The following is a 24,215-nucleotide window of genomic DNA, read 5'->3' as shown; positions in this document are numbered from 1 at the left end:
ATTCCATTCATTTATTCAGTATTTAACTTCTATACAGATCAAACTATTATTAATTTATATTAATATTTGTATTAATTAATATATTAACTATTATTTTTAAATTATAAAGAAAATCTTCTGTTTCTATCTCAGTTGCACTGACTCTTCACTCCTCCTTCACTATGCCATGAATTAATCATGTCATTCCTCTACAAGACTCTACCGGTGGGTATAACACAATCTGAAAGGTTCTTTTGATTCGTGTTTCTTCCACATCATCTCCAAATACGTTTATACATCAGGAAATTGAATTAAAAGTTTTACCTTACTGTGTTCCTCTCCAAGAAATTCTATCCAGATTAATATTCTTCAGACTAGAAAAATGTGGATTCAAAGGATGTAAGTCATAACGATGTGGAGAAAGTAGGTGAGGAATGATTGTTTCATGGTGTACAAGAGAAGAGGTACAAAACGAAACTGTCCGTCAGCAGGTCTAAAATAAGGATAGAGGGGTATGTTTTCAAACAACATATAAAAAACTTGTAGGGCTGACAGACCTGGAAAGTACAAGTGGAAGCCAGAAGTAGAAAGCACTATCAGAATCACTAGAAAGAGGTAAGATATATTCAGAGTATAGGAATAAATTTGGTGGTTAGATGTATGGAACACTAGCCTGTACCCAACCTCCATTTGAGGGAGCTGAGAAGATGTTTGCTTCATAAAGCAAAAAAATTGTAAAATTATTTTGCTGCTTAACTTGTCTTTCTTCATAGGGATCTTTAACAGCTCTTCACCCAAACTGGGATAAAACAAGGGGAAGAAAAAGATAAAAAGAAGTCCTCCTTGTCTCCAGATCAGTATCAATAACGTATATTCATTGTTATTTGTAGATCCAATGAAAAAGGATAAAAGTAGTGTCAGAGAGAAAGAGGCAAGAAGAATGCTTTTTTTCCATAGAAGAAATTGAATTAAAACTAACAAAACATGAATATGCAAAAACTGAATTAAAAACAGGAATATTTGGACAATCTTTTCATGAGTATACAGGTTTGGCTCTTTTTTCTTTTGCTGCTTCTTTAATGCTAAAAAGAAATATGTTTGTTTTGCTTTGTTTTTTTAACAAACATAAGGCAAAAAGTGTCTCTGAATCCAGCCAGTCCTGCTTGTTTTCAATAAGAGGGCTTTCCTTCCCTCTCTCTGTTTCCCAGAGCAGAGAGCTTCTGAATCACCCTGCAAGCAAGGCAAAGCTACTCAGGATAGGTGTGCGGCATGTGCCAGATTTAGTACAAGCTAATCAGAAGGAAAGATTGAAGCATTCTGCTAATTGCTTACAACCATCAATTCCATTTTCATAATAGGCATACCATCAGACTGTGCAGATTAGCAAATTAGTGAGGGGATTGTGAACTCTAAGGAAGCATTTGCTTAGACCAGGAGCAGCTGCTGGGCCAGATGGCAAAGTCCTGTCCTATAGCAGACGTACTACCAGAAAGACGAGAAGCGTACGGAGGAAATGCAGTTGCTCCTCGTGCTTCATGTAGATGATTGTTAATTGCCGTGGCACACTGCAAGCAGATTTTCAAGGAATACAGGCAGAGGTAGCACATGAGGAAGAGCCATGTATAAATCCCAGCAGTTTATGAAGGCTTGGATGACCCTTCCTGCCACCACAGAGGATTAAATTTGCGGTTGGGTAACGTGTAACGTGCTTTTGTAGGTCTTGAGAGAGACCCTGCTGATCCTGCTGGGGCTCAGCCTGAAGCCACTGACATGCTTGCACTTTCATACACTACATCTACTGGTATCTGGGGCTGGATCAAGGGATATGGTGGTTTAATTAAACATTTACGGCCCATCATGCTACACAAGTCTTCAAGGCGCTGCTGCTGTAAAACTTTGTGAAAACTGGTTATTCAGGCCTGCGGCTTTACCCCTTGCCTTTCAATAGTGCTTTATGCCTTGATTGTCATAAACACTGATATAAATGAGCCAAAGGTCTAGCCTCATATTTACACTTGTCATTCTCTTCTATAATCAGTGGCTTTTTATGTTACCGGTTCTCCAGCAATAGCTACAATTCCTTTAGCTTGTGTAAGGATTACCTCTTCACATTATATTTGCCAGCTTGAGAACTCTTTTTTTTTTTTTCCCCGAGATTTCTGCACAGTTATTTTCCTTTCTTTGTACATCCATCCCCTCCTACCTGGCAGGGAGCCTTATGAAAAGGTCATCATCTTGTTGCCTTTAAAAAACATTTGTCCTGATATCTGCAAAGAGAAAAGGCAGAACCTAGCCAAGGACTTCAGTTACATGCAAGGCTCCCGTGCATAGTGAGCTTCTAAAGTAATGAGACCCTTCTTGCACTTTCTAATTGCATTTGCATTTTCTAATTTTCAAACTGAAACACAGAAGATTTCCTTGCAACCTAAGGAAACACTTTTTTTTACAGTAAGGGTGACCAAGCACTAGAGCAAGTTGCCCAGAGAGCATGTGGAGTCTCCCTCCTTGGAGAGGAGATATCTGAGGGTATCCAAAAGCCATTGGACATGGTCCTGGGCAAGCAGCTCTAAGTGGCCCTGATTGAGCAAGAGGGAACCAGATAGCCTCCAGAGGTCCCTTCCAACCTCAGCCAGTCTGTGATTCTCTGAAATCAGGAAACTGGGTTCTGGCAAAACATGTTGTGAGGTTACTGTTATCACAGATTAAAGTTAGTTGTGGCTTTTTCTTTTTTCTTTTTACTTTCCCCTTTAAATAGAAAACCTCATCTCTTTGAAATGGTTGTGGCTTTTAGGAGTAGGTGCACCAGTTTGACAGTTGTAATGCTTCTGGTAAAAATGAAATACAAAACCTACAAAATCTTAATTTCATGACAGGGACAGGGAAAAAGCTATTAACGAGTATACCCTCTTTCCTACTTAAAAAATTTCTAAAAAAAATAAACTCTGTTCACACGAGGAATTTGAACCTCCTCTTTCCACAACTCAGAGGAGAGCCTGGAGCACAAAACACCTCACTTTCCAGCCAGTATTAGGTTGCTTTCCAGCTCTCACAATGGATCTCCTCCACTGTACATTGCTAATTACATGATACTGAGGTGTAAGCACCAATCCCCTTTCTCATTAATTCTCCGGAAAACTGGTTTGAAAAGATTTAGCTTAGGTCTGATAGGAAATAGGAAAGATTGGGAAAAAATGTGAACTTTCACAGATTGAAGATGCCAAGTCCAGAAACTCTGCCTTTTCCACTACTGCCACATTTTGCATCTTCAATGTACTTCATTAGTGCACCATTCTGGAGAGAGTTTAAGAAACCATTATGGAAGACAGCCTAGAAACATCTTGACACTTCAAACACTTGCTTTCCCATTGACAGAAGAGCAGACTTTATTTCTAAAGACCTGCTGTTGGTGAGGAAATGGAAATATAAGGAGGACAAATGAACTGGCTGCAGTTTCACTGGAGGTGTGTGATAGAGCTGAGCATTGAGCCTGTAGCATAAAAATCACAGCTTAATACTTTAGTCTAAAGTTCACAGCCTGTTTATTAGGTAAACCTCAGAGTAAGTACTAAGCTTGTGAGGCATTTTTCCAAGTTTTGTGCACATCTTCAGTAGAAAGTAATCAACCTACTGTCAAGTAGTAATTAGAAATGTTGTTTGCTCTGAGGGGAGATATCATCCAGCACTTGACCCAAAATGGTAGTGAGGTAAAATCTATATCTTCTAACCTTGTACTTTTTGCACCTCCCAGGCATCTAGCACAGAACATGAGAGTTATAAAGATGTGTTGTATCAGACTACGTGTTTGAATCTGTGCATCAAAAAGTAAAATGAGCAGCAAAGGGTGGTAGAAAAACTTATCAGGGAAGTGAGAATTCCTAAAATTAGGCAGATTATTGTTTTTTGTTTTTTGTTTTTTTTTTTAATCTCAGTGATACTACATTATTTTGTTTCCCTCTGCCATAGTTTACATATCTGCTAAACCATTAAGACAATTTTGAAAAGTACTCATGTGAACAGGGAGGACAAGAATTACAAAGTATCAAATGGTTTTAGGAAGTGCGCTTGAAAAGAAGAACTACAAGGAAATGAATGAAACTGAAACTGGCACCCCTTAATTCACTGAGAATAAGCAAGACCACCATGAAAACTAAAAACATCTCCAGACAGAGGGAGAAGTCTTGAGCAGGAAATAGGAAGCAGAAAAATTCAGATAATGGGATCCATTGTAATGAAGAAATTACATAACACCTTAAAAAATAAATAAATAGTGAACAGTCATGTCCTTGCTTTGTTTGCACATGATCTCTTATGATCTTGATATGAACCCTGGAAAAAGAAATGTAAACAGTGGCCATGCAGGAAAAGCCTGGGGAACAACAGCCCACCGAACTGCTCAAGTAAACTGCGTTTGGAGCAGCTGCTGAAAGGAGCAAAGGCACCAGAGCTTTTGTTGTATTCAGATCAATCAGAAGGAAGAATCACAGAGGCAAGTTTCGGTGTCAAAATCCACCTATCACAAGGATTCAAGAACTGGATTAAGTAAGGTGATAAGCTGATGATGATTTCAGTGCAAGATAGGTCTATATAGTTAGGAAGACGTTCAGATGACTCAACAGTCAGAAATTCCTGGAGGTGATGCTTGGATATTTTCATGACTCATAGCAGCAGAATTGATTTTCTCCTGCGTGCAGTTTTATTATTCTTGTGTGCAAAGGTCCTTATTGCTGGAAATGTTTGCAAAGCTCTTGAGTTTCACTGATGTAATTCTTCAACTAAAAAGCCGTAAGCAAGTTTTGACTGTTTACCATTTGCGTATTCTGGTTTATTGTACCAGCTTTCCGGTCAGGGATGGCAGGATGTTTTATGTGATAAAAGACACCAAAGGAATGCCAAGCATTCAATTCGTGAAATTTTATTAGCTGATAACACAATCATGTGATTTATTTGAGATGGACTGGTTAGGGATCAGTGGTCAGAGAAGGTGCTGGGGGAATATGCAATTTACTTTTGATGGTTTGGTTCTTTGTTGTTTCTGTCTGACAAACATCTGTCTTGTACATGTGTTAGAACAGGCAATACAGATGGTCAGTATCTGTTTTTTCTTCCCTCTTAGACAATTTTTGAAGTATTTTTTTTCTCAAGCACCAGTGCAGTAGATTTCATGGGAATCTCATTGAATAAAGTTCAGGACTCGTTTTATAGGCAAGGTCTGGGTTTTGAGGACTGGGTTCAGTTCCCAGCTCTCCCACCTTAACACAAAATCAGACTTTATCTATCCCTGCCTTGGCTTCTCACAAGCAAAATGAAAGCTGTAAATACTTCACTGCTCTGGTTAGATGAAGAAATTTCCAGGAACGGAGACAATAACACTCTCAGACAATACCCTTGCATTGCCCACAACCAAGAGACTGAGTCCAGGTGGTATTATGGTACCATTAGAAGAGATGCTTTGTGGGCACCTCAATATTAAAAACTATTTGTATATGAAGACTGAATATATGACCAAATTTGTCTCCCCACTTTATGTGTTATGTGTAAGATGCTTACTTCTTAACAGAGAAAATGTATGAGACTTTTACTGTGTTACAAGAAATGTGATCTGACATTTAAATTAAGAAAAGGCAAACATATGTTTAAGGGCAAGCCCAATGCTTCTTCTGTTAATCATACCTTTCTATTTATTTTTCTTAGGAAATGTGACCAGGAATTGCACAAGTCAGGGCTGGACAGATGTGTACCCCGCACCATATGCTGTAGCTTGTGGATTTGATTCCAACAGCACTCCAGAAGAGGTTTGTAGAGCTGGATAAGTGTATATCATGACTTACTATTATTAGTAGATAGATAGCAGAATCATGAGGTATTCTGATCCTCTATTTTTTCCATTCCTATTCTAATTCCCTGAAAATGAAGAATCATCTGGAAGATCTCTGGAAGCAGAGATCAGTGTCTGGTCAAATAGATGATCCTCCCCTTGATTTCCAAGGGGGTGGCAGGAACTCAGCACCTGAGAAAATGAGACCAGTGCCTCTGTGATGCCCAAGTGTAACTTCAGGTGCTTCATGTTCCACGTTCAAATTTGAAACAAGGCCTCCCTTGAGTTATTTGTATTTAGCCTTGAGTAGGTATGGTAATTCCAGTATTTGTAGGTCACACACAATCATCAAAAGATCAGAAGGGATAAACCAATATAACTCATTTGTCATCAGTGCAGCTGTGCTGATCTCAACCAGATAAACTCTAGAAAGCTAGGCAACACACACATTTTCAGGCCATGTTACTGAATTTTGAAAGAAAATCCACAAACTGTCTGGCATATTACTTGCAGGTAAATTAGTAATCACTGAACTAGATATAATTAGCTTTCAAATATTATAGAGTGTTGTCATTGCACAGAAAGGAATTTGTTACTGCTTTGCTGCATGCTTAGGCACGAAGGGTAAAGTCTAAAGAAGATAACCAAACTTGTTAGAAGCACACTACTAAAAGTTCAATGTCTAGTCTAAACTAGTCACCTATAGCTCTCCTATAGTCAACAAGAAAAAGCTCATGCTAGAAAAATATTATCTTTTGCTGCAACTATATATTTATATTAAACCTAGGTCCATGTGTGTTTGTTTGTTTGTTTGTTTGTTTGTTTGTTTCTGCTGTATGACATTTCCCAGTGTTTGTGAATGCTGGACATAAGAAACTTAATAATGAATATATATCTAGTGTGTGTGGTCTGTGTATTGTCACACATTACAAAGTCACTCGAAGAGTTAACAGAAAATCTGAGCTGAACTTTACCAGCCTTAATAGTAAAAGAATTTGGAAAATACCAAAGGGAAAGATACACAAAGAATTTCAGGGATCTACTGAAGAGAGAGCTTTAGTTTGCCTTCGAGGTCAGCCACCTTTTCATATCCTCCTGTCCCATTCCTAAGATGGAGTTTTGTGGCACCAGTTGCACATTGCAAAAGCCATCATTGCGGGTCTGCTCTGGGAAGACCCTCCACCAAGACCTCTAGCTTATGTTCCAGCTGCAAAGGGATTTGGGAATTCCTAGGACATGCTTTGGCAACCCAATGGATTGCAGCGCTGCCAGAGTGCTGCGTTACCAAGAGAACATGCATTGTGCTCTTTTAATTCTTTCTTAATTATTTTCTCTTGATTTGCACAGTTTTGTCATGCCGTTTAAGTCTAATTTGTGTGAAAGGTGGCTGAGGGGGGTGAACATGCAGTCCTAGCCTGTGAAGAATAGATTTCTGTTGTTGTTGAATTGGCTGTCAGTTTGTGGAGGAAGAAATAAAGGGAATAAGAAAAAAAGGAGAACTGCAGGCTGTATGGAACATGAGGTCCAGAGCAGACTGATAACTATCCATGCCTAAAACACTTTGTGAACTTTAAACATCTACTGGTCTCAAGTCAGAAACAGCAAAATATTTTTGAAAAATAAATAAGAGCTGTGAGTATGATTTCAATTATAAATTCTGTCAGTCCTTATGAAATAGAAGACATAGCCACCAAAGTAGTGCATTTATGATGTCTGAAATGGTATGTTTCCTTTTCCAATCCAACCTTGAAAACCCATATGTTAGCTAATGGGGTGTTGTTTTACTGTCCCATTATCAGGCATGACGTGTAGCTTCCCCACTCCGTTCCCCCACCTGCTCAGATGGGAGCCACCCAACTGTCCCTGTAGGCTCTCTCTGAGGCAATGAAGAAAACAGATCATTTCACCCCACAGTTCTCTCCAGAGGGGCCTCTTTGCATTTACCAGGGGAAACACAGAAGGTTTTAGCATAGGTGACGTGAACACAAAACAAGTTTGCATGCAGGGCTGCTTGAACACTTGATATCAGTGTTTCTGTTATTTTGCACTTACAAATGTAAATGTTTCACATTCTAATTCCATTCATCAAGGGACAAATGTAGAGGCTACTGAACAGAAGTGAAAGAAGCTAATTCTCAGTTAATCTGAGTTTAGCATCTACCTTAACTTATCGTTCATATCACATTCCAGTGAAATTAAGGACAGGCTTTTGGATGTTGGAGAGGGAATAATAAAATTGTCTAATTTTATTCAGTAAATCACTATAGGTCTAGAGCCAGAACACAGGCATCCTGATGTACATTTCCTTCACTTCTCTAAATCCCTGTTCTTTCTAGGATTAGTATTTTAGTAATCTGAACATTAACAGTGAAATTCCAGTTCCATTTATGATCTTGAATAAAATTATCTCCTTTGATATCTGTAAAACAGGAGGTGATTGTCATTAGCAAGTACAGCAAGGTGGAACCTCAACTGTTCCGTAATGCAGTGCAAGTCCCTCCATGCTCTGCAGGTGGGCGAGCATAGGTATGGCCATATTCTGTAGACTCCATCAGTCTATCAGGTAAATAAATTAGAAAAGAAGCCCTTGCTATGAATCACGACCCAAAGTGCTTAGTGATGTGGATTCATTGAATGAGGCTACAAAGACACTGTGCTTTTATCTTCTCTGAGCTCTGTGGTCCAAGGAGCAGTATAGACACAGTGTAGCCTCTGCACTCTCTGAAATTTCTGTCTTAACACCCCTCTAAGCTGGGTTGTGTAAATGCTAGAGGATTACCTCTCATCTCAGCCTCACTGGTCCTGAACATCACCTAGTGCTTATCAAGGCCCATGAAAATAACCTATAAAAAATTTCAGCTCTTACGGTTATTAAAGAGTGTTTTCCCAGATAAGGTTGGGTTTAGATTTTCTGTCAAAACTGGTTTTTGTGGTTTTGGCTGGTTGGTTGTTTTACAGAAAATGGTGGCAAGGAGGGCAGAGAAGGGTCAATCAAGGGCTAGAAAAATAAGACTTTCTACAAGCTGAGTTGGATTCTCATTAAAACTTTGATTTTTCATTGATAAAACAGATGTCTGAATACCAACTGATCTTTTTAAGCTGAGGATCAAAATATATTGATTTAGTGTTGCTGGTGAGCCTTAGGAGAGCTGTTGTGTTTTTTGTTTTTTTTTTTTGCCTTATTCCCCCATATTATTTAGACCAGGATTCCCTGTTGGATTTAAATCCCATGGTGCTCCATGTTCAGAGACTCTCTCTGTATGCAATCAGAGAGAAAACTGGACTAATTTCCAACTTAACATATATTTCTGTGTGTTCAGTGAGGATATTTTAGTTGGTTGTTTTTTTTTGTTTTTTTTTGTTTTCTTTTCTTGCTAAAACACAATGCTTAGCTTCCACAAAAGCAAAACCAATTTCCAGACCAGTTCTGTCCTCAAAATTCATTAATATAATGAAGCTGATCATGCTCACTGCCTAAGAGCTGACATGTCCGTGCACTGTTTAACTGAACATTAGTCAGTTTAGTTTCACAAGGTTATAACCATGTAGCTGTCTCTTCCAGTGTCAAAACAGACTCCTTCCTCTATGAATCTTTCCCTTGTGTAACATTAACCTGGTTTTGGTGCAATCCAAGCTCTGCTGGAACCAGACACATTCCCCTTATTCACACTGGTGGTATTTGAATTATGTAGTCTGGCTGATGTGATTTTAAAGGGTGAAGGAAGTTTTTTATAAGATAACAGAGTAGGATGGTTCCCTTATTTCACCAAGAAAATCAGAAAAATATCAGTGACATGGGTATTTAGGCAAATATTGGCAGCTCTTTGAAAGTCTTTTTTTGCTTCTTTCCTTCATGTTAGCAAACGTCATTCTATGGCACAGTCAAGACTGGCTACACCATTGGACATACCTTATCGCTCATTGCTCTCACAGCTGCTATGATCATTTTATGTCTCTTCAGGTAAGAGCACGAGCAAAAAAAGACAGAGGTAAGGGGATGACTCAAAGGGAATAGTGGCTGTTTAAATATGAATAAGTCAACTGTTTTGTCTATAAACCATGAGTGGATGTAAAACACATCTAAGATGGACAGGAGAGGGATGTTCCTCCGTTTTTTGGTATCGGCGTTTTATGATATATGATTTGGGGCATTTGTATGAGAGTTACAACCCCCAGTCCAATTATTTAAGGTGCGATTCATCTGACTAAATGTAAACTTTTACATGGTGGATCTCTGTATCTGAAATACAGGGACTGGGTCAGAATAGTATGGTTGAGTATATTTAATGATGAATTTCAGCTAAAGTAGGCATTCAGAATGGGATAGATGGTTCTCACCCCAAATCTACCTCCAGAAATGCATTTCAGAAATACTTCCTACTGTAGTCTATGGAGATCTAGGGCAAAACAGAGTCACCCAGAACCATATTAGATGTGCTAGAGCCTTTGAGTCATGCACAAACTGAACCGGTGTAATGTAGGACCTTCAGGAGACACAGGCCCTTATGGACTGAAAGGTAGACATGGTAGAGCAAATTAAATGGCATGAAATGCCTAAGTTATGGCATCTGAATTCATCCTCAGTTCCTGTTGTTTGCAATAGATTCAGGCATGTATATTTGTGTGTACACAACTGGCCTCACCCTTCATGATCCTTAAGCAGAGATAAACGCTTCCTTTGCACTTCTCAGCATACATGCTCTCTCTGCTCCCCAAACAGTGAATCAGACATATTCAAATTACATTGTCTTGACAAGGTACAAGGTGCCAGCAAAGCTGTTGAAATTGTCAGGGTTCACACACCTCATCTGTGGGAAACGGTGTAATTTGACTTGGTTTTGCCACAAGAACAGAGGACTCAGCTCAGTCCCTTTATCTTGCCATCGTCAGAGATTAAGAGCATAAACTTGCCGATGCACAGTAACTCATTAAAAAGTGGTAATTCAATCATGTTGCTGAGTGAGGTCTGTTGTGGTTCTGATGACTGAACAAAATACACTTGAAAAGCAGACCTGTTTGATGAAAATTCATCTTCAAAATATTGGTGGGCAAGGGAAAGAAAAACCCTTGTGATGTTCTTAATATAATTAATAACTAGCCATTTTAAGTGAATATATTATTCACATTGCTCCAAAAAACCTGCAATATGTGTTAAATTTGGCAGCAGCTGCTAATTTATTTCTCCCCCCAAGGAAATATTTTACCTTTAAAAAAATTATTATAGTACAAACATTCTGTAAAAACAGTCCTTTATCATGAGTGCAGTTTACTGAGTCAAAGCTATTTCTTTTCCAATGGAAAGCAGTATGATGGACCTGTTTTCACAGAATCACAGAATTTCTGGGTTGGAAGAGACCTCAAGATCATCGAGTCCAACCTCTAACCTAACACTAACAGTCCCCACTAAACCATATCCCTAAGCTCTACATCTAAACGTCTTTTAAAGACTTCCAGGGATGGTGACTCCACCACCTCCCTGGGCAGCCTGTTCCAGTGCCTAACAACCCTTTCAGTAAAGAAGTTCTTCCTAACATCTAACCTAAAACTCCCCTGGTGCAACTTAAGCCCATTCCCCCTCGTCCTGTCACCAGGCACATGGGAGAACAGACCAACCCCCACCTCGCTACAGCCTCCTTTAAGGTATCTGTAGAGAGCAATAAGGTCGCCCCTGAGCCTCCTCTTCTCCAGGCTGAACAAGCCCAGCTCCTTCAGCCGCTCCTCGTAGGACTTGTTCTCCAGGCCCCTCACCAGCCTCGTCGCCCTTCTTTGGACCCGCTCAAGCACCTCCATGTCCTTCTTGTAGCGAGGGGCCCAAAACTGAACACAGTACTCGAGGTGCGGCCTCACCAGAGCCGAGTACAGGGGGACGATCACCTCCCTAGCCCTGCTGGTCACAGTGTTTCTGATACAAGCCAGGATGCCGTTGGCCTTCTTGGCCACCTGAGCACACTGCTGGCTCATATTCAGCTGACTGTCCACCATCACTCCCAGGTCCTTCTCTGCCTGGCAGCTCTCCAACCACTCATCTCCCAGCCTGTAGCTCTGCTTGGGGTTATTGCGCCCCAGGTGCAGGACCCGGCACTTGGCCTTGTTGAACCTCATGCAGTTGACCTCAGCCCATCGGTGCAGCCTATCCAGATCCTCCTGCAGAGCTTTCCTACCCTCGAGCAGATCGACACATGCGCATAGCTTGGTGTCATCTGCAAACTTACTGAGGGTGCACTCAATGCCCTCATCCAGATCATCTATCATTCTATCTTTTGACCTTTTTTTTCTGAGAAGTGGAAAGGAAGCAACACTGCTACAGATATATGGAATGCCACATCTTTTGTGGCTTTAAAAAGACTTAAGTGAATTTGCAGTGATTTACATCAGAACATTGTCTGTGTCAGGGTTTCTAATGTTTAATTGTAATTCTATATCTTGGCAGAAGAAACATGTAAATAGATAAGTAATGTTTTTGAGAAGCCTTACTATTCAGAAATGTTATTATATCTCTCCTCAACAGAAAGCTACACTGTACTCGAAATTATATTCATATGCACCTCTTCATGTCCTTCATAATGAGAGCCATCGCAGTCTTCATAAAAGATGTTATCCTATTTGAAAGTGGAGAATCTGAACACTGCTTTGTGAGCTCAGTAAGTAGCTGTGCACATTGAAGTTTCTGCCGTGTTCTGCTGCCTCTCTTAAGCAATGCACCAAAAATAACTTTGCAAATGTATGTAAGACACTACCTTGGGAAGACTTCAATATTTTTTTTTAATTTGAAAAGAAACAAAAAGCTGATTGTTGAAGCTTAATTTGTGTGGGAAGGGCATAAAATAAATTACCAGGTTGAAAGGTCTGTGGACCTCTAGCCCCTTCTGAGGTCAAACCCACAACTTAGTCACTGCAAGATTTTGGGATTCCAGTCTATCCTGTGCCTACCTCCCAATTCTGTGCTAATTTCTTAGATATTCTGACCAAAGACTTGCCATCCTCTCCTTAAGGGTTTAATAAAGCCCTTCCCCTCAGTGGTGGTGGGAGATCCAGATTCAGGTAACTTCGCAGGTTAAATACCGACACATGAGCTCCACGTGTAAAGTGCAATCACAGTCAGCTGATATCTAACCAATATGTCTGCTAGGATCCAGAGAGCTGTCCCCCTCATTTTGAAGAAGGCACCTACATCTGGTGAGGTGGATGGCTCTCTGAGCTCCACTGATTGTATTGACCAGATTTCTGTATGAGTTCAGGCAGGAAATCTATATATAGACGTCCCTGTCTATTTTTCATCTGGATCTGTATCCCACACTAACGTGGAACTGTAAGATTTCTCCTCTGGGATGAAAAAAGAGGAGAATAAAGGAGTTGGTGTATTTTCTCCTCTTTCAGACTCAGTGTAATCAACTGGAGCAAACATTAAGGAGAGCTGTTTATCTAATGGCAGTGTTGCTGACAATAACAGGGGACTGGACACAGCAGTCCAACAGATCTCTCCAAGACCTGTGTTTCTCTGCATCATAAAGCAACAGAAAAGACTGTCTTTTCTCTTCCCAGTCCCACCACCCAATCTCTTCCTTGTCTTTTGACTTTTCTGTATCCATACCCTGAGTCCCATCCCTGCTGCTGTAATGGCTTTTCTGCTTGAGCACTTCCCAGTTAATATCAAAGAGCAGCCTACTCCCATCATTTCCCTGAGAACTGTCTACACCATGTCCCCATTGCAGTGACCACATACCACCCACTCTTTGCTTCTTCTTTTCTTTCTTTTTCCTCTGTGGTTCGCTGGGATGTGTATTCTTCAGCAATGGGACTTTATTATGTAGGCCCATGAATGGTTACAATGATATATAAACATGGATGAACAATTGGCTGGTGTCTGCTGCCACAGATAATTGCCAATGTTAATTGGCAGAGGAGCCAAGAACCCAATGAACCATGGAATTTGACCTAACCTCTCACTCCTGCGGGAGTTTTCACCAGGACGTGACTCGGGCATGATTGCAGAAGGCTCTGTGAGAAGTGTCTGCTGCAATAGTCCATCCTGAAGCACTTCTGTGTATAAATACTGGGCTTTGTCCTGCAGAATTTGTCGTTCCTGGAAGCCAGACTCATGGCTACCACCATTGTGTGTGTTTCTCCTCATCAGAGGATTTTGATGGGAAATGCCAGTTCAGGGTGAATGGTTGGATCCTACAGAAGGGTTACAAAAGTATGTGGAATAAATGTCTTCACTACACAGGACTGAGCTTACCCTTTGCAGAATATGGGCGATATTTTAGGCCATAAGGAAAAAATACCTGTATGGAATGCAATCACAATGCCTCTCCTAATATTCATCTGCTTGCAGACAGTTATAAAATCCGTTGAATTTATGTTGGGTTTGGTTGCATTAGGTTGGATTGAGCTAGGTGAAATAATTGCATTGTTGTGCTTTGAACTTGCAGGATATGATTTTGGCTTGGGGCACATGGGTGCTAACTAGTTGATATACCCAGGGCCTACTATAGGATTTATGGAAGGTTTCATGTTTCTACTGATAATGCAAGATATGGCCTTGAGCTCATTTAGTCTGAGGAGAGATTTGAACAAACAATTTAATTTACTGAATGCTGTCACCACTATGCTGCTTCAGAAGAGGGGAGAACCAAAGCAATAGAGGTCTTTTTATTAGAAGAGAAAGTACTGCACTTAGTTCCTATGAGGAAAAAAGGACAAAAGCACCTCCCTTCTGAAACAGATTCAGGGATATATAAAATCCAAATGAATTACAACCTCTCCCAGCATTACTGAGGAAGGGATCTATTTCCTGAATTTAACCTTAACTGTTGCAGTACAAAGACATAAAATGATGTTTTATGCACTAGCCACCTAAAAATATTTTAAGCTCGCAACTAACATATGTGCCAATGCTCCAATCTGTTAGGAATTCCACTTAATATAGATGAATATGTAATTGAAAAAACATGTTCATGGGCTTTGCTGCAGCAGCATTTTTACTTCATTTTATCTAGTATAGGAAAGCTCAGTTACAGTGCTAATTCTATGGCAATTTAAACTGAAATACGTGTAGTTTGGGGTTATAGAATCACAGGTTCATAGAACCATTTAGGTTGGAAAAATACCTTCAGGATCATTAAGTCCAACCATTACCATTGAGATCAACATGAATGCCCTGAAAATTAAAGTGTGTTGGGTATCTCTATGACCAGAGAGAATGTGGCCATAAGTATTTCAGGGACTCAGGGCAAATGCCACCAATCACTGAGCTATCACATGAGCCAGAACATGCACTGTGCACTTGATGGTGTGGTACTAGTAAACTGCTTAAATTCCTTGGTTCATCTTCCTTGATAGATCCACTCCTGAGGGAAAGAAAAGTCTTCCTGCTTCAGTGAAAAATGTACCCTGCCTTTCATGGGGCAGAAACCCTGAGCTGACAAGCAAGGCTCATTTGCATAAGCAAATGTAGCAGGCTTAAATGACCATTGATCCCAAGACCTACACAAAGTGGCCCAGGCCCTTTGTGCTGCTATAAGGATCACCAGTAGCAGCTTTGCAAATGTCCTTCACCTCTCTCCAGCTGCCCAAATGAATTAGGTGTGTCCTTAGGCGTATAGCAGCATGTAGACTGACCCTTAGAGAAGGCTCTAAAAACACATTGGGATTTTCCAGTGGGAAACAAAGCACCGCCAGAGACTTTGAATATTTTGGAGAGGTAGAAACAGTAGAGAAATCTCATGCCCATGTATACACACAGCTTATTGCCAAATGTGCCAGCAGTCAGTAGTAGACCGAACCTCACTTTCTTTGTCATGCCCTCAGTCATAATGTTTGTAGTTATGTGAAACCGAATCATCATGTTGGCTTAAATTACTCTAAGATAGGCATACGCTCATGTGTTAGTGAATATGGGCTTTAAGCACCCAGATGTAGAGACGATCAGGCTCGGAGGGTTCTGTGAAATCGCCCACACCGATTTTTCCAATAACTATTTGTTACAATTCATTCAGAATACATTCAGTTTAATCATTCAGTCAATCATTTAGTCTTCACTTAGTCAATCATTTCTGATGGAAAACTTATGGCATGTGGCTTCATTGCATCCAACAGTTACTCATAATGCACAAAAATTTGCATCACTTTCCAGTCTGTATTTGACTACATTTTTCTGTGTTCTTCTTTTTATTGTTGTTGCCAGACTGAAGAGCCCTCTTAGCAAATTTTAGTTTTTTTCATATTAGTTTTCTCTACAATTTTTGACCTTCCATTTAAGCATTTCCATGTTTTGTCTTCTTCTTTCCTCGTCTCTCTGGAAAATGTCAGGTGAAGCTCAGTAGGCAAAATAGCAAACCTGGTAGAAGGATTGAACTGAACTCTTTGCTTGTCTTTTCATTTGATTTTGTGTGTGAGTGTGTTTTAATGGCTAAGCTTTGATTTAGCTTCATGAATGTAATATCTGGATAGCATAATGATGAACCACTTACGTTTCCAGCCTAGCTGAAGACAAAGAAGCCAACAGTTTGATATAAATAAAGATTCAGTTCTACAGATTGAATTCAGACTTCTGTTGAGCTCTGCAAATTTGCCTTTGCTGAGAATCCAGCCAAGGGAGGGATCATTTCTCTTTGTCCTTTTGCATTCCAGTAAGACAATCAAATTCCAATGAGAAATTCTTTTTTGCAAAGGAGGGCAGGACCTTTAGCAATAGTGAGCATATATATGTCTCGTATTTTCAGAGTAGAAAATTAGTTTTTTAACATGAGCTGCCTCAGGCCAAATTGATAAAAGCTACAGGCTCCTACATAAACTTTATATATGGAAGTTGAAGACAGACACATTTTCTTTTCCAGCACATCCCCATCTGGATTCAAATCCATCCAACTTCATGGAGAGTGCTTTGATATGCAGGCTATTGTGAAAACTGGAAGAGTATGTATCGTTTTAAGCACTTGTATAAAAATAAAACTGATATTCAGAAGGCCATAGGTATGAAGAGTTTCTGACCTAGTGGTTGGAGACTGCATCTGACCTCTAGACTAGGGAGCAATGGAGCCAGGTTCTGCTGCAAGGATTTTTCTTGTGGTTTACCCAGCACTCTAAGTCCTTCATATACACAGCCCCTGGTTCATCTAGTGGTGTTTTATAGGACAGAAGGTCCCCAGCTCTACTCTCTGAAAAAAAAAAAAAATAGAAAAAAGTTGGTAGGAGTCTGAGAAGGAGGGAGAGTTGGAAATTAGAGAGACAGTCCTTTTATTGGGTTACATTCTCTGTGATAGACATCTACTCTCACCTACACAAAAGAGGGCAAGCTCATTTTAGCATCACAGACTGGCGTCTGATGAACTTTGGCTGACTGGCTTGGGGGATGATTCTGGCACTACTCTGTCTGCAGACAAAGAGAATTTTTCCCTTGACTTTAATTGGAGTTGGGTCAGGCCCCAAAATGTGTAAATTCATCAGCTGGCACTCTTTCAGTAGTTCAGCTCATTGCTGCAGAACTGCTCCCCATCCACTGAATTCAGTTGGACAAGTCAGGCACAAAGATGCTGCCTGAGATAAGGAAAGGCTTTAAAGTCTCTTCTGCCATGAAAATGAGACCCGGTATGAAGTGAGGACTGCCTCTTTTTGCTCAGCTGTGTAGAGTGATGAAGACCCTCAGCCTTCCCACCTGATAGATAGCAGCCACATTTGGTTTTCATCCCAAGGAGCAGCACAAGGAGAAAAAGAAAAATTACTCTTAGTGGAATATTTCTCACTCTGCTCTTCCACTCAAGTCTTACCTGAACCACTTTACCTGTCCAAAAAAAAACCTGTGAAACACAGCCAAACAGTTTCTGTTGGCTTCAGGGACAGGTGTTAAAATACACTGGCTTCAGTTCTTTCTGAGCTTTTTGACAGCATTTGGCTTCTACTTATGATCTCCTGAGAATGTCTGTGGTGTTGCTGTCACAACACAAACCTAACACACCCATTTCCTTGGTCTACATTTTTACCACTAAGTTAGATAGAGAGATTTGCTTGTACCTGGCAGTGGAATATAATCTTTATATTATCTGATATCCCCATAGCTGCTGCTATCCCTGTATCTGCTGATCACTGCTACATTTGAAGTTTTACAGCAAAGTAAATGACAGAGAAAGAAAAATAACTAGAGAAAGCTCCTGTATGTGATACAAAAAAAAAAAGAGAGAGAAAGAGAGAAAGAGAGAAAAAAGAAAGAAAGAAAGAAAGAAAGAAAGAAAGAAAGAAAGAAAGAAAGAAAGAAAGAAAGAAAGAAAGAAAGAAAGAAAGAAAGAAAGAAAGAAAGAAAGAAGAAGAAGAAATGGGGCTGTTTGATGTTTGCCAAATCTCTTTCAAATCTCACACCAGCATTTTTTCAAGGTTCACTTCATCAAAGGTATTGAGGCACTTCTAGAAAGCATCAGAAAATGGAGAGGAGGAGGGGGGAAAAGGAGAGACAAAGAGGCTACAGCTACATTCTTTAATTAACAGAGGCCTAATAGTGAAAATATTACGCATGAGCAAATAAAGCTAAAAATAAAAAATAATGCCTTCAAGTACACTTTGAAAATCAGGGCCAGAGTTAATCTGAGGTTTTACTGGCAAATTCAGTGATGAAGGGTGTGTGAAGCAATGAGAAGCTATAAATAGGTTTTGGATGTGTACTGACCATGGTCAGCAGCAGCCAGCAGCATCAGAGATGGGCAACCTATCTACCTCAGCTTTTTTACATTCTTGTTTTGAATTTATTATTATCCAGAAACACTCCACACAGGAATGTGATATCTTACCATCTCTTCTAGAATAGAAGAGGTCTTCACCTGTACAAGCCACCATTCTGATATTTATGAAGGAGACATAAACCACCTCATACATGCCACAGGAAGAGGGTATGCACACAGGTAATTGGTGTGAAGCTGCTGGCAAACAGTAACTTCCTTCTTTGTTAGTGAGACAGCAGTTTCTGGCAACCCCATCTTTGCACAAAGACACAACTCTGATCAGGGCTGGCAGTAGTAAGTAAAGAATAAAACAGGTTGGGAAGAAGGGTTGTGGTGTCTGGAGATGGAGATCCACTAAAATGATGTGGGAGAAGAAGGGAGCATATGTCTGAGTTTGGGAAGAAGAGAATGTGCAGTGTTGGAGAATGAAGAAAACCTTGAGTGTCAGGGAAGCTGGAGGTAAAACAACCATTTTGAGACAGGGAGGTAATGAATGGGAGTGGGGGGTAAAGCTGGGTGCTTGGCATGTGGCACCAGAGGCATGCCTGCCTAGGAAAGTGAGGAAGGTCCATGGATGCAATGATCCATTCTTGAAAGGAGAAAGTATTAGATTCTGGGTCATGCCCCTTCTGCTCCTTGGACTGTTGTCATGCAACCCTCAAGAGGGTCTAGACCTTGCAGACCAAGCTCTAACATGGTTTTACATTGTTTTACTTGGATGAGTTATCCCTTACCTTTCTCCTTTGCTCTTGGAAATAACCCAGGCGAGAAGGTAGCAAGTTAGACTATGGGAGAGCTCTGAAGCAGGAACTTCCTTTGAAAAAGTGACTTTATCTTGACTGACACTGCAATGCCCCAGTCATGTGCTGGCACCTTAGAGCAATGCAGAACAACAAGACATCATGGGGCAGATGCGGAGAAGGACATTATTAAAACTCTGACCACCTTTTCCCTTTAGTTGCTGACTTGTGGTTCACTTGCCTTATTACTGAAGACGTGTTCAGAAGTGCCGTTATCATTCTTCAGCTGATGAGCGTGAAATAAGGACAGTTACCCCATTTACCAAGGCAATTCTATTTTTATGTTTAAGCTCAACTCTGAGTCATCTGACACAGAGGCTAGACCATCTAGAACTAATCAACATCTTACAAATATTCACAAGACCAACTTCCCCTCCAAAAAAAAAAAAAAAAAATCAAACCAATATTCCTAAGAGACAAAATAGAAAGGTCCAGGCCCTCAAGGCTGTCAGTTACATAACCCTTGTTAAAGTCAGACGAAGAGAAATGCTTAAATAGCCGTGAGGATTGCAGTCACGGGGCTTAAACTTGCTTCTTATGTGAGGTACAGCAGACATAAGAGCTGCCTACGGAATTGAATAGATAGTGTTGTGTTTGAGGAGGCCTTCGTGGGAAGTGGGCTAGGCATAAAATGTAGTCACGTGGACCACATTTTTTAGTTGGAGTAAATGAGTATAGCTCCATTTGTTTTAGCAGAGTTTGCAAGGTTTCTGCCAGTTGAGGATCTGACCCTCTGTGCTTTGCTGGGTTGGAAGCACATAAAGTAGAGGTTGTTTTATGTAACTTCTGTATTAGCAGAGAGAGACTTTTAAATACCTTACCATTTTCAACTAGCTTTCAATTTGCATTAAAGACGTGAAGCATCACAAAAAGACAAGGTTACCTTAGGGGACTTTGGGGCCCATATGCATTTGGCTATTGCTAGAGCAATGATACTCTATCCAGAGAAATAATACCCTACCCAGGCTCAGTCCTGGCCCAGCCCAGCCAGCACAAGTGGAAGTAGGGGCAGAGGAAAGAGACATGGAGATTGAGCCCAATGTCTTCCTTCTGATATGAACATCCTTCCACTGTCATACTGGAAGTCAGGAAGGCTTAGCTTGCTGCAGCAGTGTGTGCGTGTGCATGCATATTGCTGTGTGGCACAGCTCATCAGTCTAGAAATAGCATTTCTGTTTTGTGAAGGCAGTGACAAATCAACAAGCTTACACACAAATCCAGGTTATAATGGCTTAATAAATTGCCCTGTGACAGCTGACATTCAGTAAGTATTCCAATGTGTGCTCTTAGGCAAAGATGGGTGCATGAAAATGTAATGCATTGTGACCTAGAGGAAAGAAGGTTAAGATAAATTGAATTAATTTGCTATTGCTAAGGCTTAAGAGCACTCCCACATAATGTTTCTGGGGCACCGGTGTTGCAAAGCAGCATGTTAACAGGGAAAATCCGTGTTTGAGGTCTACTATTCCTGTGTCTGAGATAGATGGTTATCATGAGCCCTCTCTGAATTCAGATACGTTGATCTGTCTGCCGTACATTGCATAAGGATGACTTACAATTGAAGCTGCTAGGGCAGCAAGAGCTGAAGAATCTGTTATCAAGATGTAAAATTATTATTCTAATGAAGGTCTCTAAAGACATTTTTTTCTTTATTTTAATTCCTGAAAGATGAAAATTTGCTTTAACCAAGGCTTTAAACTTGACAGTTTAGGTCCTCACAAACTAAAGGTTACAAGCTCCAATCAGAAGCCACATCATCTCTATTGAGATGACATTTTAAGAATTTCCTTCATCAAACTTCTTTACACATAGACAGTGCTAGGACTCAACGCCCAAAATTTCCATGCATCTCCCACGAAAGCTTGCAGAGCCACCCACTAATGTAGCAATTTAGCATTTAAGATTGCTTGCTTGTCAGACTCCGTGACAGGGGAGGAAGAAATGAGTGAAATACACCCAAGTGGCTTAGGAGAAGTCTTCTTTGAATAGATCTTGCTTCCCTTTCATGGTAGAACACAAACATTGCGGGTCTTTTTTTATTTGATTACCTGTTTGATTCTAGTCTGCAGCTGCAATTAAAGTGAGGGAAGAAATAAGCGGTGGCTTTGTGCCAGCCTGTCTTGTTTGTTTGTGTTTTTAATTTGTTTTATTTTTCTGTTGTTACACAAAAGCAGGAGTGTGCCAGGGGTAAGTTAGCAATTTCTTTTCCTTTTATTTTTTGTGGCTAAGCAAATTGGCTTGACCTAGGTGCTCATTTTCGGAGAAACAGAATCACCCAGTAAGAAGCTGTTTTATTTCTGTCAATAATTCCCATTGACGTCACGCAGAATTTCTGTAAATTAGGCCTCCAGCATGAAGCCCTGTTGAAGTCAGCAGGGGCTTTGCCATTGGCCTCTGTAGGGTCAAACCATCACCCTAATTGTCTCTGAAGAAGACTAGACACAGCAGCAGAAGGCTGAGATAACAATTGGTATTCACATTTTCAGTTTGCCAAATCAACTTCTGGAACTGTCTTCTCTACTGCAGTTCCTCCTTTAGGACCTTGGATGAGGCATGCTCCTCCATTTTTCTGTCAAAGCCAACTAAGCAGTGAAAAGATAATATATAAAAGCCAGTAGCCTTACGCATGGAAATGAGACAAGAAATAGGTGTAGGCTTTAAAGATACAACGTTGCATCTTTGCCAAATCCTCATGAGAGGTCTAAGCCAGGATCAAGTCACTATGGAATAACCACCTTCCTAAATGAAAAGCTCACTGAACATCACTTTCACCTTTCCTTTCTTAACAGAGGCAGTAATACCTAGACCTGTAAAGTGTATCTATTCCTATCAGCATGTTTTTGTCTTGGAAAGTAACCAACCTCATAAAAGGAAAATTTAAAGCAGAGAGAAGTACCCTGTGAAAAACAAAAGCATGTATTTGGAAACTAAGTCTATCCTGCCATTTCCATGCAACATGCACAAAATTTAGTGGGCCATGCAGAGCTACGGATAGTGGCATACAATATTTAGGTTGTAAAACAATTGGTAATTGGATAGCTGTATGAATTCCAGTGTCCAGATGATAGTGAGATGAGGAACTAATCATATTGTACAATCAAACAAGCAGAGCAACTATGTGGTTATTACATCTTTGTTACAAATTACATGTTGCCTTAGCTGAGGTGGACATCTCAACAGAAGAAGAGCTGGGATGGGATTCAGTCTTATTTGGGCATATGGGGCAGGAATCAGTTCAAGACTCCTGCATTAAGTTATGATTAAGACTAAAATGTCACTGTAGTTATGGAGATGTAGGGCAAGGCCATTCCTGTGTCTGGAGACCCAAAATTCAGCATCAACAAAGAAGGTGGTGTTGCTCTGTGCTACCCCATTTTCCAGCCATACCTTTGAAACAGGATCACAATTGGGATCTATAAAAAGCTTTTAAATAACATCGAGGAAGCCTCCTTGACCAGGCTGGGGAGAAGAGCAGCTGTTGCTGTGGGCAAATTCAACATGAGTCACTCAATAACTAGCCTTTTGGACAGGTCATGTCTTCTGGGCAACATAAAAGAAAAGTGCTGGATAAATCTATCACTGAGAAAATGAGGTTTCATCTGTCTCCTGTTGAAGAGACCAGCAGAAATCTCTGTATAAATCTCTTAATTCTGCTTCAGTGGTGGTAGTCCAGGTAAAAGGACCCGAGTACCTTAAAGGAGATTTAGAGGCTTCCACATTTCATGATTAATTGCAATCAATCTGAGCCCATACTTTTGCCAAAGGCACTAGGGACTGGGCTGAAGGCAATGTTCCAACTTCGTAAATAATGCCGGGAGCTGCGGCATTGCCCAGGATTGCATATGGTGACTTAAATATATCTTTAAGGTGACTTAAATATATCTTGGTGTCCTGACACAAACCCCTCAAGCTGTGTTCCACACTGCATCAGGATGAAGAGTTTGAAGGTGCAAGGACACAGGGGATGCACAGGGGTCACATCCATGCAGGGACATGGTCATACATGCATGACCATGGGGAGGTCAGGTCAGGTCTCCTGATGGGGAGGCCAGTGCCTGGGGTGATAAGACTCAGGCAGATCATTTACATCACCCCAGGCCATCTGTAGCATGTGGGGTAGGAGAACGACCAATCGATCAATCGTTGTGCTGCACCTTTCCACTTGATTGGATTTAGATCTTTCTCTAACCTCGATCCTAAACCTGTAGCACACCATATCCCTGGAAGAGAAGCCAAGAGAGACTTGTGCTAGTGCAGTGATGATCTCTGGTGCACAGCAGCGTATCTTTAGTTACCTGACTTATTTTTTTGTAAAGTTTTGTTGCATTCACGGGAGGCTGCTGCATGCACATGTGTATGTTGTGTGTGTACCTCCTTCAAAACCTCATCCTCCTCAGATTAACTCCTGTCCAGCTAAGCTACTTGGACTGAGCTAGAGAAATCTTGACCAGCTGGTCAAGACTGCCAGCGCTTAGCAGTTAATAATGATCAGAGACACCCTGAGCAGAGTTATTATCTCTGATGAGTAGGATATATGTGTCTTTAATGCAACAGGTTCAGATCTGTGTTAATCACTGCCCCCTTTATCTGGACTGCATTTCTCTAGGTAGGTCAGCTAGTCACTACATAAGTTTTGCAACAAAAATGTTTTGTGTTTTTTTTTTTTTTTTTTTTTTGTCTCAGGGCTAACATTAAAGCAAAAAGCTGCTAGGTGCGGTACAGAGCCTGGTAGCCTGTGGTCATTGCTCCGCCTTGTTTTTTTCCACCCTTATGCCCTTTCTCTTTACCCCTCTCTCAGAAAGCCTGGTTGTGTCTTGAGTGTTTTTTTCCTGTGACTTGACAAAGTGGGCTGTGGTCTTTGCAGTTACTGTAGCACATGAACTCTGTTCTGGCTGTGAGTAACTCTGATGT

At 40.6% G+C, this 24,215-nt stretch overlaps 1 protein-coding gene across 2 annotated transcripts in view; it reads left to right on the top strand.

Moving 5' to 3' along the window:
- VIPR1 (vasoactive intestinal peptide receptor 1) overlaps positions 1–24,215 on the top strand; it is a 109,232-nt gene that overhangs the window by 63,093 nt on the left and 21,924 nt on the right. Inside the window, exons 4-6 of one of the 2 annotated variants that reach the window (XM_068673286.1) lie at positions 5,671–5,771; positions 9,655–9,755; positions 12,303–12,435. In XM_068673286.1, the coding sequence (XP_068529387.1) occupies positions 5,671–5,771; positions 9,655–9,755; positions 12,303–12,435 (335 nt within the window). The remainder of the gene's footprint in view (positions 1–5,670; positions 5,772–9,654; positions 9,756–12,302; positions 12,436–24,215) is intronic. The other variant, XM_068673287.1, reaches the window with a different exon arrangement.

This window comes from Anas acuta, chromosome 2, assembly GCF_963932015.1.
Source record: "Anas acuta chromosome 2, bAnaAcu1.1, whole genome shotgun sequence".
Lineage (NCBI taxonomy): Eukaryota > Metazoa > Chordata > Aves > Anseriformes > Anatidae > Anas > Anas acuta.
Note: the sequence above shows the minus strand (reverse complement) of the source record. Positions and strands in the feature narration are given on the sequence as shown.